This window comes from Porites lutea, chromosome 11, assembly GCF_958299795.1.
Source record: "Porites lutea chromosome 11, jaPorLute2.1, whole genome shotgun sequence".
Lineage (NCBI taxonomy): Eukaryota > Metazoa > Cnidaria > Anthozoa > Scleractinia > Poritidae > Porites > Porites lutea.
The window spans coordinates 16,723,430-16,738,504 of record NC_133211.1 but is presented as its reverse complement, the minus strand read 5'-3'; the positions used below and the strand labels follow the sequence as shown (position 1 = coordinate 16,738,504).

At 38.0% G+C, this 15,075-nt stretch overlaps 2 protein-coding genes across 2 annotated transcripts in view; one reads left to right on the top strand and one right to left on the bottom strand.

Annotated features, from left to right (window-relative positions):
- Positions 1 to 4,699: 4,699 nt before the first annotated feature.
- LOC140952185 (uncharacterized) overlaps positions 4,700 to 15,075 on the top strand; it is a 44,244-nt gene continuing 33,868 nt past the window's right edge. The window contains exon 1 of the mRNA XM_073401607.1: positions 4,700 to 4,972. The gene's annotated coding sequence lies outside the window, so the exon portion shown is untranslated. The remainder of the gene's footprint in view (positions 4,973 to 15,075) is intronic.
- On the bottom strand, positions 12,287 to 13,614 carry LOC140953273 (uncharacterized). The gene is made up of 2 exons (XM_073402773.1): positions 13,219 to 13,614; positions 12,287 to 13,039 (listed from the first exon to the last, which is right to left on the bottom strand). The coding sequence occupies exons 1-2, from the start codon at positions 13,594 to 13,596 to the stop codon at positions 12,287 to 12,289; spliced, it is 1,131 nt and encodes a 376-aa protein (XP_073258874.1). The 5' UTR covers positions 13,597 to 13,614.

Sequence of the window (15,075 nt, the reverse complement as noted above, 5' to 3'; positions counted from 1 at the left end):
GGGCATTCTCCTCCGGAAAATTTTAAATTAGGGTCTCGGAAATGTCAAAACCTGCCGTATTTTCCGTAAATAAATACGAAGGAAAATGCAGTAGTTAGTCGTTTAATCATAACTATAACAAAATTGTCAAATCTGATTGGCTCTCAACTGCCCTGATTTCAGCCTTAATTGGACAGTTTAATAGCACAGTACGCGTCATGCCTAAGTAATTGGACAGTACGCGCCATCACGCGCGCGCTTAAATGGCTTTTTTTCACTTCTGCAAAACAAAATTTCGAATTTCTTGTGTTTTGGTTTAAAAAATAGCCTATTGTATCACAAATTTTGTTAAAGTTATGATTAATTGGTAACAGAACTTCGTGTCGTCCAATTCAGTCTGTAATCATACTCGTGATTAAGCAAATCGGACTCCCGCTACGCGGTCGTCCGATTTTGTTAATCACTCGTATGATTACAGACCGAATTGGACTCCACTCAGTCCTGTTACCATTACTAATTTTTCCTATCTCTAGTGTTATCGGGAAGGTACAGTGTTAAAGGAGAAAAGGGAAAAACATTAGGCAGGTTAAAATCAAGGGCGAGACTTTACCCTTCCGATTAAAGCAAACCAAAAAAAATGGCTTTCAGGGAAAAAAAAATTTTTTTTTCAAGATTTCAGCTGTGCGCACAGGCGTATGTGCGTATGAGGACGTTACGGTCCTACAATTCTCATAAATGCGGCAAGTTCGGTTTTGGTCGTGCATTATTCTTAAACATTGACAGCCTATTAGTTACGCGCCCCCGTGTCGTCGGTTTAAGGATACTGATATTTTAGCATTTCGTGAAGCCACATTTAAATCTACTGTTAGTGAATGTGAGCGGGAAATGCCTGGTTTGCGTTGCTGGTCAGCAAGTTGCTCAAGTTGGCACCACTTGCATTTATGGAATATGTTGTTTTGTCTGAAACCACCCACACTGCTATTGCAACCAAAAAGAGAATATACAAATTAACTCAATGGCGATCAATGATGATATAGCATACATCAAGTCGGTCAAAGTCGCTAACTTGTAAAAATAGCTTTACTGAGGGTGTACATGTGGAAAAGCTTTCACACACATTGTAGTTTTGATGTAGCTATATTTAGTATGGTAGCTGCATGTAGGTGGTTGCAGGTGAACTTGACATGTTGTCGCAATTGATAAAGAAAAACTGAACTTGAATATCAATGACCTAGGCTGCATTTCATCATGATAAATATAGCTGAAAGCGTTATGTTCACGTGCACCCAAAATTAAAATATCATATTCAACGATTTGAAATTTCTAATCCTTCCCAACTTCTCACTTTCTTTCAACCTGTAAAGCTTTTGACCGTAACAAAAGAAACATTCTAGACCACAAAAGAAAATTTTAAGGCGCGGAATTCTCTTTATCAGTCTAATACCGCCCCCACTTAGATCTCGGTTAAACTGATTGATTTGCGTTAATGCAAGTGTCACCATAAACGATGTAAATTAGTCTTCCGCAAGAGCAATTATTATGGCCCTTGTCTTCCACTAACAGACTACGACTTCCGTTGACTTTTTTTATTCTTTTAAATGAAATAAGGCTTTCTTACACAGGATCGAATTTAAAACAGTCGAACAGACCTTGTAACTTTAAGACCAAACCCACTGCAAAAAGTTGATTTTTACCATATCGATTATTATTATTAACCATTAATAATTATTGCGCGATTATTATTAATCTCTTTCAAAATTCTCTAGCCTCGTTTCAAATCTACTACTTCATTTGCATATTTCAGATCCCTTGAGACGAAGCAGAGGTGTGGAAACCATATTTGGGTGAAGATCACTACTGCCTTGCGTTTGGTGAGGACGATCCACAAGTTTTTCGCTTCAGTTATACTTATAAAGAATTTTATACGTAATTGATGCATTTAGATCAGCCTGGCTTGAGACATGCTTCACTCGCCCAAATAGGAGAGCTTGCTCGCAGGCTAGGTGCTCGGGGACGAAACACTTAACTAGAGAGAAATTCATACCTGCCCACTTTTCCATTTGAAAGTGAACGAATTCAATTAAGTGTGAAGACATTTGACCGCGATGTCAGTGTCCTGAACTAGACGTCGTCAGACGTACAGGGTTCTTTTTCCATCCTACTTGATTACATCAGTCCGTCTTTACCTTCCAATTTGATCAAGTTTCCTTATGAATGATGCCTTTTCTCTCTACACCTTTTTCTTTCTGTAACTATATCATTCACTGAAGTGTATAACAGCCATGGCAGTACTTGCCTGCGTGCAGACGTCTCTTATTTCCTTGTCGGCCTATCACAGCGTGTTCCCAAGATCTTGGGAACCCAGCAGGACGCTGGAACACGACTAGCGACGACGTTACGCAGACGTCCCTTTTCCGCGTGCAACAAAGGAAATAGGAGACATCTGCACGAAGGCAATGGCAGTACATACCTGGGTACTGTAGAAATGGGAGTGAGCTCTCACCATACAATTTAGGTTCTAGAAACTGTCCAATTACTTAAGGATGCCAACTGATAACATAAACTCAATAAGTTAAATTAGCTAAACAGGATAGGGTATGAAAAAGACGAAATCTGTAATTAAGCATAGAAGACTGAAAAAGTGAATGGGAAGAGGAAAACAAAGTGATAGGAGACCTAACACAGAACGAACATCAGAACGGACAGAGGGAAAAAGGAGTAACACTGAAGAGTTGTAATCAAACAAAGAGAAAAACCGAAGAGGAATTATACTAGTCTTCTCTTGAATAAACTTTATAGAAATAGTTGATTCAGTATCGTCATCTTTCCTCTGGCAGGCGAGTTAGCTCTGAGTAAGCCCCGTGAAGAGAACTATCCAATTCCCAATTCACCCCAGTTCACACTGGCGGAGCACACAAGATCTCAATTACTTCGCAGGTGAGTCCCCTTTTCCTGTTTTGACCAAGGCCAAGTAATAAAATCTAACAAGTTCTTGGAAACGTATATCAAACTTCATAATGTGCAACTGAAAACAGTTGAAGTTTTCCACATTTTTCTCCTGTTGTTTGACCGAGGTCATAGTTTACAACAGTGTTACAAAATAGAGTCTTAAAAAACAGAAAGGTGAACATAGCAAGGGCAAGCATAGAGTAAGGTTTTCAGCACTGATCATGGCCGCTGCTTCCCTCAGCCTATGTAACACACACACACGCACACCCGCACACACATCCACACACCCACTTTCCCTTCCTACCCCGTACTCAGTCAGCAAATGAAATCGTAAATTAGATCAGTAAGGACGTGACGTCCAGGGTTGGACGTAAGCTATACATTGGTGTTAAAAATAGCAACAACCCAAGGACCAAGAACCTAAACTGATCTTTTGGCGAACATGACCGGCGCTGTCACAGACTATCTTAAAACAAACGAAAAGTTAACCGGCGAAGCAAAGACTTCCGAACAAGAAGAACGAAAACACTGCTTCTATTAGTCCTTCAAAGAATACTCGAACACCTTGAAACTTTTTCCGGCGGAACATTTACATTTTGTGTTTTAAAATTAGTTTATAATTAGAAAATTATACACGGTTCACTACTAATTTCACGCGATTCGCTGTGCACTGTAATTTTTTTGCTCCTGTGAAAATAATCAAAATATTAAGCCTGTATACTGTCAATGTTATTGCGTTCATTATAATTACTATTCTGTGGAGATATATATTTGCTTGGTCAATAGTTGCAGGAGATGCCTAAGTTAAATAATCATAGCCTCATGCCGTTTTACTATATTTAGATTAACTCTGATGTTTCTTTTCTAAATATGTTATAGGATAACTACAGTTTGACAAATGTTCCTGAAAAATAAATTCACCTTACTGTAAATATGACTAAGCCCGTAGATATACAAATTTAATAACAGTAAAAAACAAGGTGTAGATACGACAGAAAGCTGGAGGCAACGTCTGTTGCTATGCATAATTAATTTTCATCGACTAGGGATCGACTGTTTTTAAACTGACATAAATTTTATACCTGTGCCATTTTTTTTTTTACCTAGGGAAGACATAGCTAATAGCTAACACATGCAATTCACATGCTGTCAAAATGAGTATACTCAAACTTCAATCAAAAAATTTCTGCTTTTTTCCAAGAGCATTGACTATCTGTTAATATATGAAATATAATATTAAAGCATAAAGGTCAAAAATTTGTGTTCGCAAAGTCAAAACAATTAGTTCTAATTAAATATAATTTAATTGAATTTCTAAAGTAAGATTCATCGATTGAAGTAGTAGGTTTTTGGGAGCTCGGTGTTATTGTCAAAGAGACACAATGGCAAGCTAAGAAAAGACATTCCATGCTCCAGTTCACTTAAAAAAGAAAACAACACCAAGGAGACCACTATCATTGTAGAAAAACACTGCGAGCAATAAATTCTGATTGGTTCACTAAATGTAGGGATATGTAGTCCGCATCGCAGGGAATTAAAAGCCGGAACAGTTTACAAAAATACTCGATTAACTCGCCCCAGGCATGGATTAACAAACGATCAAACATCACGCAAGCAAATAAACATCCAAAAGTTTTTCTCATAAAAACAGACAACAAACTATAACTTGAACTTGAAACTGTCGGCAGTTTTATCTCGCAAGCACTGCGTGAATCGTGACCACATAACCGCTCATGATAAAGTGTGCCACCGGTTGAATGCAGCTTTTTAATCTATCATTGGTGCAAGAGACAAAGGTCCCATCAATAATTCCATCCCTGCTGGGTGATAAATATCGTCAATTATAAAGCAATATGTAAGTCAGTGTCTCACAGCTATCAACAAACAAAGAATTTGCTAGAGAAAAGCTATTTTTCATAATTTACTGGAGTATTTGTGTTTGCCTGGCACATACCCACACGTACAGTGGACTTCTTAGGCAGGTTACTCCCTGATGTAGCGCAGACGGTAGCCAAGGTTGCATCGACAAGAAACTTATTTCACGGTAAGTAATTCATGTTGAGAACTAAGTATATGATAGCCACTTTTGTTCATCATGGAATCATTAAATTCGATCGTCATTATAACCAACTGGTCGAGAAAAGGAAAAGCCAATAGAGTAGGGCCGGATACAAGCTCTTTAGGTCTTTGGACTGACCAAAGCCTTACCGCCGCATTCTTGGACGGTTGAATTAGCCTTCGGCGCACTGATAAAAAAAATCGACATTTGTTTCACTAGACAGAATGAACCTAAAAATTCGCGTCAAGATTCGCTTTATTATTTGTCTTCCTTAAAAATGTACTGACAGTGTTAAAATCTGAGGAAACCGCGAGGAAGGCGAACAAACAGACGCTTTTATACTAGCTACATCACCTTATTCTCGACTCAGTACTGTTTATTTATATCAAGGGCACTCTTGTTGTGGGCTGGAATTCCGAGGTTACAAAGGAAGAGGCTGATGCTTTTATGTGCGGGCCTGCGTCAAATTTGTCCTTTCTTCATCTTAGTCTGTAAGAGTGTATATTTCTTTGGTGCTAGCACCTATCACTTTAGACCAATTTCGTGTCAGTAACTGAGACACCGTAAACTCCCTGAACTAGTGAAGGAGACCTTGTCGTTGTAATCCGAGACGAAAAGTTACAGGAAGACATGTTTGCAAAATGTAGTCTTCATAGGAATGATAGGACAAAGACAGTGGTGCCGACCTTTCTACTAAGGGCTGCCATGCCCTGATTCACTGAAGTGAATTGCTTAGCTTAGTATGTATATGCGCATGAAGTTAGAGTACTAGTAAAGCCGTAACACATTTTTGAAGTGGAATATTATAATGGCCGACAGACTATTTATTACTGATTAGTGGTACTATCCGCCGCACGTAAGCTCATGAAGAGTCAAATGCAGTGACTGAGGTACAGCAGGGAACAACTCCACATGCTCGTTTTTAGTGGGCTTGTAGCTGTGAGTGTAAAAGCAGACAGTTTTGCCTTACACTCCCAGAGGTCGCAAACACGTACAATAACCTAGCCTGCGAAAACATAACGTACACATCAATTTTAATTGAAAATGGCACCCCTACTCATTAGTCATTGATAAATGACAGTGGGCGAGCACCACACTAGGCACCCTAACATGGCGGGAAAACAAACATTGCAAATTAATAATAACATGTACAGACGACTCCCAAGTGGCAGTAGACCGACCGGCAAAACATGACCAAGCTGTCAATTTAAACACAGTTAACGAACGAGTCGTACTCCGAGGCTTTTGTTATCCAGTTTATTGACACCGTCGATTTTTTAAAATACTTGCGAAATGGCGATAAGTGTCTTTTAAAGAACCGATTGCCTGGATCTCAGTTGCTTTGTATGCTTCCGTTCAGACGACATATTGGAATATACGGATATCAAAAACATACCAGGAATCCTTTTAATCACTGACTTTAAAAAGGCATCGACACTAAAGTTAATCAATTGTATGACAACATTTCTGACCCCGCTTCACCCTCCCCCGTTGACTTGAAACTTCCTAATTGACTGATGCCCCCTATATTTTTAAGAATTAACATTTTCATTATTTCAGTCATTCATTCAGAACTTTGTACCCCTAGCTCATTCTTTCTTGCTTTGTGACAATTTTTTTGTCTCGATTTAGAAAATGATCTTCCAATTCCCTGTCACTTCCCGTGCAGATAAGTAGCTAAATCGTCGCGGACTCTGCCATTGTTATTTCGCATGGCAATCGAAATAACAATAAATAGATATTAAAGAAAACGATCAAAAATAAAAATGAAAATAGTGCAATATCACATTTTTCAGCCCCATACCCCCAACCTATTAAGAGACTTGGTGACGCCATATGACGGCGTCTCGAACTTGGCGATCGATCGCGAAATCCGCAGGGAACGCATGTGCACTGAACGTGGGAAAACCTTAATTCTTTTCTTCATTTCTGTGTGCTTATCAAGATAAGAAAAATGTTGAAAGTGGAAGCTCGGCTTGCTCGTTAACTATATCTCATTGCGCACCATTTCGACTAAGTTTTTTTTGAGGACAATTATATGAAATAGTGTGCGTTGCGTTTCCTTGGCTGATATAACATTCCATGACTAGCTACGTACTTGCAACACGTGTTATCCCGACGTCGTGGGTTAATTCCTGGCAATGGCATATAAAAGACCACGGTCATGATTTTTGGTATTACTTTGAAATGCCCCCAAAAAGCACATTGTAATCTGAGAAAACCCAATATTCATTTCGTTTTATGTAAAACATCTCTACTTTTTCATCAATTCTGAATCTGAGATGCTCTTATTTACATCGAATCTGAACCCGAGTAACTTAAAATTTGTTATCAAATTTTACGGTTTATAAAGGACTTATCATGTAAAAATAAACCGGGAAAAAGTACTGAATATTATATAGGCAACAAGTCTGGAATTTTAAGATGACTTTTGCTATGGAGCCCCCAGCCGTATCTCGTCCAATTGTAAATTATTAAAGAATGCTAGACTTTTCAATTAAAATTATGCTCAAATTTTCCGTCTAATGGTTAAATATAGCCATAACAGGCAGGTTGTCTCCTCTATAATATTGAAAATAGCCGTTATAGAGGCAAAATCAAGGTGATTTGCAAACCACAACGGTTTGCTGGAAATAAAAATAAATGATGTCGAGATCTTGAAAATCATCCCATATTTAATACAGCTGACTCAGTGACTGGAAAAACAACTGTTGAGGTTCTTTGTTGCTTTTACTCGTACGATTGAGCAAAAGAAGACTAAATACGTCACGATACCCTGTAAAAGGTGGTATTAAACACTGGGGAACTAGTAGACACAAACTCGTTGATAGGTCGCGCACGTTCAGTCTAAATTAAATAAAAACAGATTTATTTCACACAGCCTTTTTCATCAAGGAAAAGAGCCGTCAGTTGTTATTTGGCTCTCAATAAGTGAATGCAAGTCAATTGTCTTCAAAAGTAATTAAGGCAGGTCTGAAAATCTTTTAATAACAGGAAAGCTCTAGTAATCCATTAAAAAAAACCAATAAAACAAATTACTCAGCATCTAATCTTGTCTCGTCAAATAAAACACAAATAGACTTGAAAGAAACTTTTTTTTTAAGAAAGCGTTTGATCTGCGAGAATTTTTAATTAAAAAGAAGGGCTACTGAGTTTTCTTTATGCTTGAAAAGCTTTACCCCCTCTCATCCTTAATACTTTGCCATCAGTAGGTGAATTTAGCATTTGATCAAAACTTCCTGCTTGTTCATTTAAAAGAAAACCTATAATATCATCGATAATGTTCAGTGTCGTATTCATAGTGATTTGCAGCGAGTTTTAATAGGAGAGAAAAGTACGCCTTTTTGGGATTCCACGTCACCTCTCTGCGCTTTGGGAACTCGGCGCCATTGGCCATTTTTAATTAATATATTCCAAAGCTGCCGAGCAACATGTATCGAGATTTCATCTACATTTGGAGCAAGTGATATTGAGTTTAAGTTTACTTATGTTCGTGGAAACAGGTCTTTTAGTCACCTGCTCGCTTTGCCTCTAACCAGGAAAGTCAACAGTTTACTCACAACTGCAGAAATGTGACGAAATAGTGATGGGTGAGTAGAAATTGACTTGAGACGATAAAGAAATCATTTTTAATATGTAGTTTAAATTTGAACTTCGCCACTGTTAAATAATTAAGGAACATTGTTTTTGTTTTAACGTAAATTCTACTGATAAAAACCGATTTTTGACTACAGGCACAAAAACATTTTGAATTCTTAAACCGATTAAAGAAATTATCTAAAAATACCGTTGCCGATTCCTAAGCGCTTAAAATCAGCTGCAAGTCTAAAATTCGTGCCATGAAATAGAAAATTAGTCGAGGACTGAAATAGCTCGATCGTACCATTAATGTGCTTTTGTCGAGCTTGGCGACGGACGGGATGTTCTTTAAATCTTTCTACTTTTAGCCAGTCGATAACCATCAAACAAGGGTTCAGTTTTAACGCTGAAATCTATTTCCTTGTTTATAAATTACTACTGTCGCAATGAAATCGTTAGTCTGTAAACATTCTAGCTACTATGAACCTTAGGCTGCAGTGCCATTAAGTGTGAGCCGTACAAGGTTTTCTACACCGTGTGATACGATTAAACGAGAAAAGTACGGCATCCTCGTAACCAAATCTTTAAGACTGAAACTTTCTGCCGCTACCTTATAGTTTATTTTTACCAAGAATACAATATCTTGATCGGTACTAACTTGAAATGCAAACACGATACGAGCTAAAACGCTTTATAAGTTACGTTTTGATAGCGAACATTCTGGTTTAGGATATAAACATTCTGTTTTAAAATCAGTTTTGGAACATTTTTATTAGATTTTATCATTTTTATAAGCAAATCGAACAAAATATTACGTAATATTACTCTCAGTCCTTGGTTCTAAGTGACATTAAAACTGAGATGCTACAATGTTGCTCTCGAACATACATCTTGCCATTTTGAAGACTGAGCAGGTGCATTTTGTTCCCAACTGTGATCAAAGCATTGATTTTCTTCTTATAATATCAAAACATTGTCAAACATAAGGACTGGGAGATTTAAAAAAAACCAGCTAAGGTACATTGTTGTCACTTTTAATCGTTGTATACATCAAACGTTTTAATTTGCGATTATCAATCTAACTTATTCTTCACCGTTAAAAATTGAAAGTCAAGAAGTAATACTATTTAATTTTTTTTACTTCGAGCTGTATAAATGCAGACTGAAGTCAATTAAATTTTTCCCTAAATTTTAATTCAAGGCGGCAAAAAAGGTGTCAAATTCGGACGACGAATTTCGGACATAATGAATATAACGTGAATTCAAAGTAATATAATAGCTAATAAAAAACAGAGAACATAATTTTGCTGAATATTGTAATTTTGATGTACACTGTCCTAAAAGTCTTAGTTGACTTCTTTTCTGAAACATCTTCTTCTTAACTAAAAGACTGGTAAAATTAAGAATCCGCGTCGTTTGTAGGCTAGACGCGCTAAAATTGCATATTAGTTGTCAAAGGACTTCACTTGTCAGGTGTGAAAGTAAATAAAATAAGGTGGTTTGAAAACGGGAAGCGTCATAAACACAGTTTAAGGGTCAAGCAGATAAAAAAACAGATAAAAGAAGTTTGTTTTCAATAAAAGGAGTACGTTCCTTTCTCTCAAATATATGAACAGTACAAATCGATAAGTTTCTCTTTATTTGTCAAGGAGTAGGAACTTTCATTTGCCGCTTTTCCCAGATTTTGGCTTCTGAAGATATTTACTGCCATTGCTACAAGGTAAGAAGTAGTAGAAATAATTTTTTTCTTTTTTTGGAAGAAAAATCAGTGGAATATTCTTCTGGCAACGGACGACGACCAGAAAGTTTGAAGTTGAAGTCACGTAATAAATTTACAGTTTCAGGACTTCAAGCTCGTGTGTTAAGAGCGCCTTAACGAGGTACCTAGACTAAGACGTTAATTAAAGTCTCGTAGGACATAAGTTATAGACTAGAAGGTCTTAGAAAAAAGACAACCGTTTCAAATCACTTTAATCAGTCAGACTTCCAGCATAAAACCTCTATTCCATTTCAGTCTTATCGTAAGAGTATTTGTGAAATAGTTTTTCGTTGTTTTAAATTTAAAGTGGAATTCATCGTTTTCTGTATTTTTGTTTAAAAGAAATTTGCTTAATGCAAGACCGACGCTTGTTCGTGAAAAAGTTGACGCAAAATATGTTAATATGTCGTCCGATTTATAATACACATAAGTAGCTTGTATGTAGACACTATTCCGTCACCGAAAAATTGAATCACTGACACTGAACCAACCGTTACACCTCGACATACATTTTCACAATTTCTTGAGAGAATCCGTGGCAAAATCTGAGCATATTTAGCGATACCGTCAATCCCCATTCCCCCCCCCCCGCTTTTTTTTTTGGTACATTGTGAGCGTACTCTCGATTCTATAAAACGTAATCGCGCTGTGATTGGTCAGTTCCCGTTTATTATTTGCCTGTGGGCGCAAAGTACATGTGTAAGGCCGAACGCATTAGATTGTAACAGATATTTTCGGATTTTTTATGGCAGTTTTCTAAGATTTTGACTCCCCTACTCGAAAATGTAAAGGCAAATAAGTTTATTTTGGGACGGCTTGGTGAGAATCAACCCTGCAAAGTACGTACGTAAATACAGCAATAGGTAATAACTAATGTACAACACTCGTGAACTAGCTTTCACAAAGAAACTACTACGACTGGTCGATCTCGACCAGTATCCCCAATTATGCACGCAGGCTTACTGCCAGTTAGGCTGGGGAAATATATAAAACTCTGACCAACACTGTAGGAGCAGAGGCTAAGCGCCGGAAACACTGAGAATCATCTTCACTTATGTACCCGACAAGGCACGTAGGCCAATTGCCAGTTAGGCTGCCAGAAAAGGCTAGGGCACGACATTTACGGTAAACAGATGGCAAACGACCCTGGCTAAAGGTCTGTAACACTGCCAATCTAGCTGCGTAAAACTAGACTTACGTCGCCACCTAAAGAGCGGTTCCGCGACAGTTAACCAAAGCATACATAGAAACTAAATAAAGTAAAGGAACAGATGCACAACAGTGATAACTGTACAAGTACATAAGATAAGAAACGGAAAAAAGCTGAAAACTAGCAGAGTTGAGCTACCTCTCAGAGGGAGGGGCCAGAAAAATTAAAACCTCTCCAAAAAAACCCCGACGGGAAAAATAGCGAGCAGGAAATCTGGGCAGGAACCAAGACTTAAGCTCAAAGTTCTTCGTACTGGAGTTTACAATATGATGGAGAATAGGCCGCTCCTAAAATAAAACAAAAAATTTAAGAAAAACCAAGAGAGGTTGGTTGAGAAGCCTAGATAACGTGCAAAACAATCATTCGCCGTAGGCGAAGTTAATATTATTCAACAATATTAACTGAGCCTGAGGTGAATAATTGTTTTAGTATATTCACACGAAGTGATCTCAACAGAATCAGAAAGGAAACCATTAAAAAACGATTAGTTTGATTGACGGGTGAATTCATGCGTGAACACGAAGCCGTAAACAGTGGATGCGCAAAAGTTAGATCTTTACAGTACAGTCGACTCCCGATAACTCGAACCCTCGCTAACTCGAACCTCGGGCTAACTCGCACCAAAATCGATTTCCCCTGGATTTCCGTCATACATTCACTGTAATTTTAGCCTCGGTAACCCGAACCCTCGATAACTCGAACTCCCGCTAACTCGAACCAATTTTCGTTTCCCTTATTACTATAAAACCTATCATTCAAATAGAAACGACAAGTCACTGTTATACTGATTGTTGTTGTCATTTTTGTCCCACCTATCTTTCTTGATAATAGTCACGCCAGCATAAAACCTAAATTCACTGATCTTAGGAATCCACTGCCTCTTTATATAACAAAGTTTGAAAGATATAATTTCGTCCTTTTTTATTGCTTTTGTAAGCTTGGGAATTTTTTCAACTCCACAATATCCAATGACCAGCCAAACTGTACTGTCAAACACTTCAAATGTTATTGCATTTTTGTCTTTCAAATTGCTTGATTCAAAGGACGCCCTAACAGGGACATTAACTCCATTGGCTTTTAGGTCCACAGCTTTTTTCAGGGCATCCTGATATCTGGTCGCCCAGAATGACCCTTTCACTGAAAACGTTTCTGAGAAATACTCCACTTCCTCTGGATCAGAGTCGGTGTTTTCGTCAGAATTCTTACTGTCATCATCTTGAGGGGAACACTCATTTTCGCTCATTACTGGACTGTCATCTTCGGTTGCAGCAGATGCCAAACATTCAGAGGTTTCAGCAACCATTGCCACCAAACAGAATACCGTCAAACTCGAACAGTTACAACGGCATTCGTCAAGTTCAACTGGTGGGAAATATTCGTTGAGCGAGGAATCGTTGACAATGCTGGGTCTCACGTACTGTGCGGCTGGAGCAGGTATTAACTCGAAAGACCAAATCAGAACTCTGTCCAGGCCATCTCCTTCAAGATTGTCTGAGTCAAGACACTAAAAGAAACAAAAAATGAAATAAATAAGAGGGCAATTGTGGTTTTATTTAAGAATATCACACATTTCCTTCGCCGCCATCAACATGTCATGTGTGACATTTCTTGCTGCAGTTCGAGCGAGTACACAACCAATTCAAATCATCGAGAAAAAGTTTAATGACACATATAACAACTTACCGTGATATCACAAGAAGAATTGATTCGAATTAACACAGGACTCCTTACTCCAGCAAATAAATCGTCTACTGTAGAATTCTCAACAGTCACAGGGACGAGAGCTCTTCTTCGTTCGTCCATCGAATCCAGAAAACTGACATGAATATCACGACAGATCAGCGAAATACATGTAAAGCCTTTCAAAGTTACGCTGAAATTCTCCTTGGAGACGCAGTGAATATAAATCAACTTGTTATTTTCGAAAGCAGAAGATGTGGAGCTTCGACTTGTTTGGAAACACTCCATAGCGAACGCTGCGACTTTCACTTCGCGCGAGCTGTAGAACAATGATGACGTCACATTCAAAGTGATAATATAAGATAAAGCGAGATGCATCATGGGATACTATTCGCTCCTCCTCTGCTTCAGGTCATTTTCTATATAATTTTACCCTCGATAACTCGAAACATGTTTTGAGCCCTTAAAAAGTCGGGAAAAAAGCCGTCTACTGGCGTCCGAAACATCGAATTTTGGATTTCCTATTGACGTGTTGTAGGAGTATAGTTTACTAGTGGAGGCTAATGTTGATTGTCACAGGCTAACGTGAAGCAGCTTTTCTTCTCAAAACAGTAAAACGCATGCTCTATTTAGGCTATGTTTTGTTACGTTACCTTCTGATTTATAATCTAGAAGTATCTTTTAATTTTCACTTGACATTTCTACAATTAAATGTGATTAAAATGTTCACTGTGCAGAAAAAACTGTTTTTTACCTTACTCTCGGTTATTTTCTTCGAACTCCCGGTAACTCGAACTCCCGATAACTCGAACTTTTTTTCGATTTCCCCTGAAGGTTCGAGTTATCGGGAGTCGACTGTATCTTCAAACATGGCAATTGATAGTTTTAATCTTTTTGTATCAACTTTTGTAAGCTTTAAAATCAACAGTTTAAAAGAAAACGCTGAAAATTTAAATTACTACCCAATTCTGAGAAGAAAAGTAGAGCTTTATTTGTTTCTGTCAACTCACCGTGAATGAGAAAGTTTTCTTTGTCGCTTCTGGCAAATGCTGTCAACAGCAGCTACGATCAAGGTGAGCGTTGTTTATCTCCAATGTTCTTTGCCTTGTTAACTTACTGGCACGTACAATTTTCGAAAATATTTGTCTTCCTCTTTACTCCATAAATTAACTTCTATTTATAGGCAAAATCCCGAAATCACAAAACAGTGACAGAGCGACCTGGTTTTCCTCTGTAGTGCTAAACAAAAAAAAAGTCAGCTACAGTAAACCACTTCACAATAGATCACGCTGTTTAAACACCATGAAGTCTTTCCTTGCCTTCAAAGTCATCGGCACTTGGATATTCGTGTATTTTCAAAAAGGCTTTACTATGAAACTTTGGCGAAACACCCAGTTCACGAGAGCGATTTTGTTCTGCTTTATATTCACCGCCTAGCGCGGTGAATATAACGTCATAGTCCGAGATAGCTAACCAATCAGATTGCTTGAATTACTAAGATCACTGAGTGTGTATATGCTAAACCCATATATAACCCCGGTATGGCTACCGAGGGTGCTCTCGGTCTAGTACCCAGGCCCTGTTGTATCTCGTGCAGTCAAAAAATTTATTTATGCCTTCTTTGCGGGCTCATTCGTCAGAAATAACATGTTTTTAACTAATATTGCTTGATTCAAATTCGCCTTAATTCAGAAAGTGAGTGATTCAAGAAAACGAATTTTTTTAAAAAATATGTTTTAAGTTCAAAAACATACTTTGTGCCAGCAAAGGACCCGAGCCCAAGAAGTACCAGGCCAACGTAATCAAGGTAAGCGAGGCCAAACAGGTCAAGCAAAATGAATAGGCAACGTCCAACGAAGA